The sequence below is a fragment of the Fulmarus glacialis genome, unplaced genomic scaffold, assembly GCF_000690835.1.
Source record: "Fulmarus glacialis isolate BGI_N327 unplaced genomic scaffold, ASM69083v1 scaffold26716, whole genome shotgun sequence".
NCBI classification, from domain to species: Eukaryota; Metazoa; Chordata; class Aves; order Procellariiformes; family Procellariidae; genus Fulmarus; species Fulmarus glacialis.
In genome coordinates this window covers 2549-2846 of record NW_009217868.1, presented here as the reverse complement: position 1 = coordinate 2846, position 298 = coordinate 2549, and the positions used below count along the sequence as shown (strand labels likewise).

General features: G+C 67.1%; 1 protein-coding gene across 1 annotated transcript in view; it reads left to right on the top strand.

The window, feature by feature from the left end:
• Positions 1-74: 74 nt before the first annotated feature.
• LOC104078283 (ribosome biogenesis protein bop1 {ECO:0000255|HAMAP-Rule:MF_03027}-like) overlaps positions 75-298 on the top strand; it is a gene marked incomplete at its 5' end in the record, with an annotated part of 2555 nt that continues 2331 nt past the window's right edge. Inside the window, one exon of the mRNA XM_009579849.1 lies at positions 75-207. Within this exon, the coding sequence (XP_009578144.1) occupies positions 75-207 (133 nt within the window). The remainder of the gene's footprint in view (positions 208-298) is intronic.

Sequence of the window (298 nt, the reverse complement as noted above, 5' to 3'; positions counted from 1 at the left end):
CAGCCCCTGGCACAGCGTCCCTTGGGGGAGCCGTGCCTGGCCCTGGCCCTGGCCCACCCCGTCCTGTCCCGCAGGCTCTGATGACTGCACAGTGCGGTTCTGGGAGGTGTGCACGGCTCGCTGCATGAAGACCCTGCCCGTGGGTGGCGTGGTGAAGAGCATAGCCTGGAACCCCAACCCCACCATCTGCCTGGTGGCCATCTGCGTGTGAGTGTCCCAGCGTGGCCTTCGTCATCCTCCAGCCAGGAGCTCCCTGAGCTGGAGCGGTTGCTGGACTTCCCCTCCCCAAGCCCGTCTA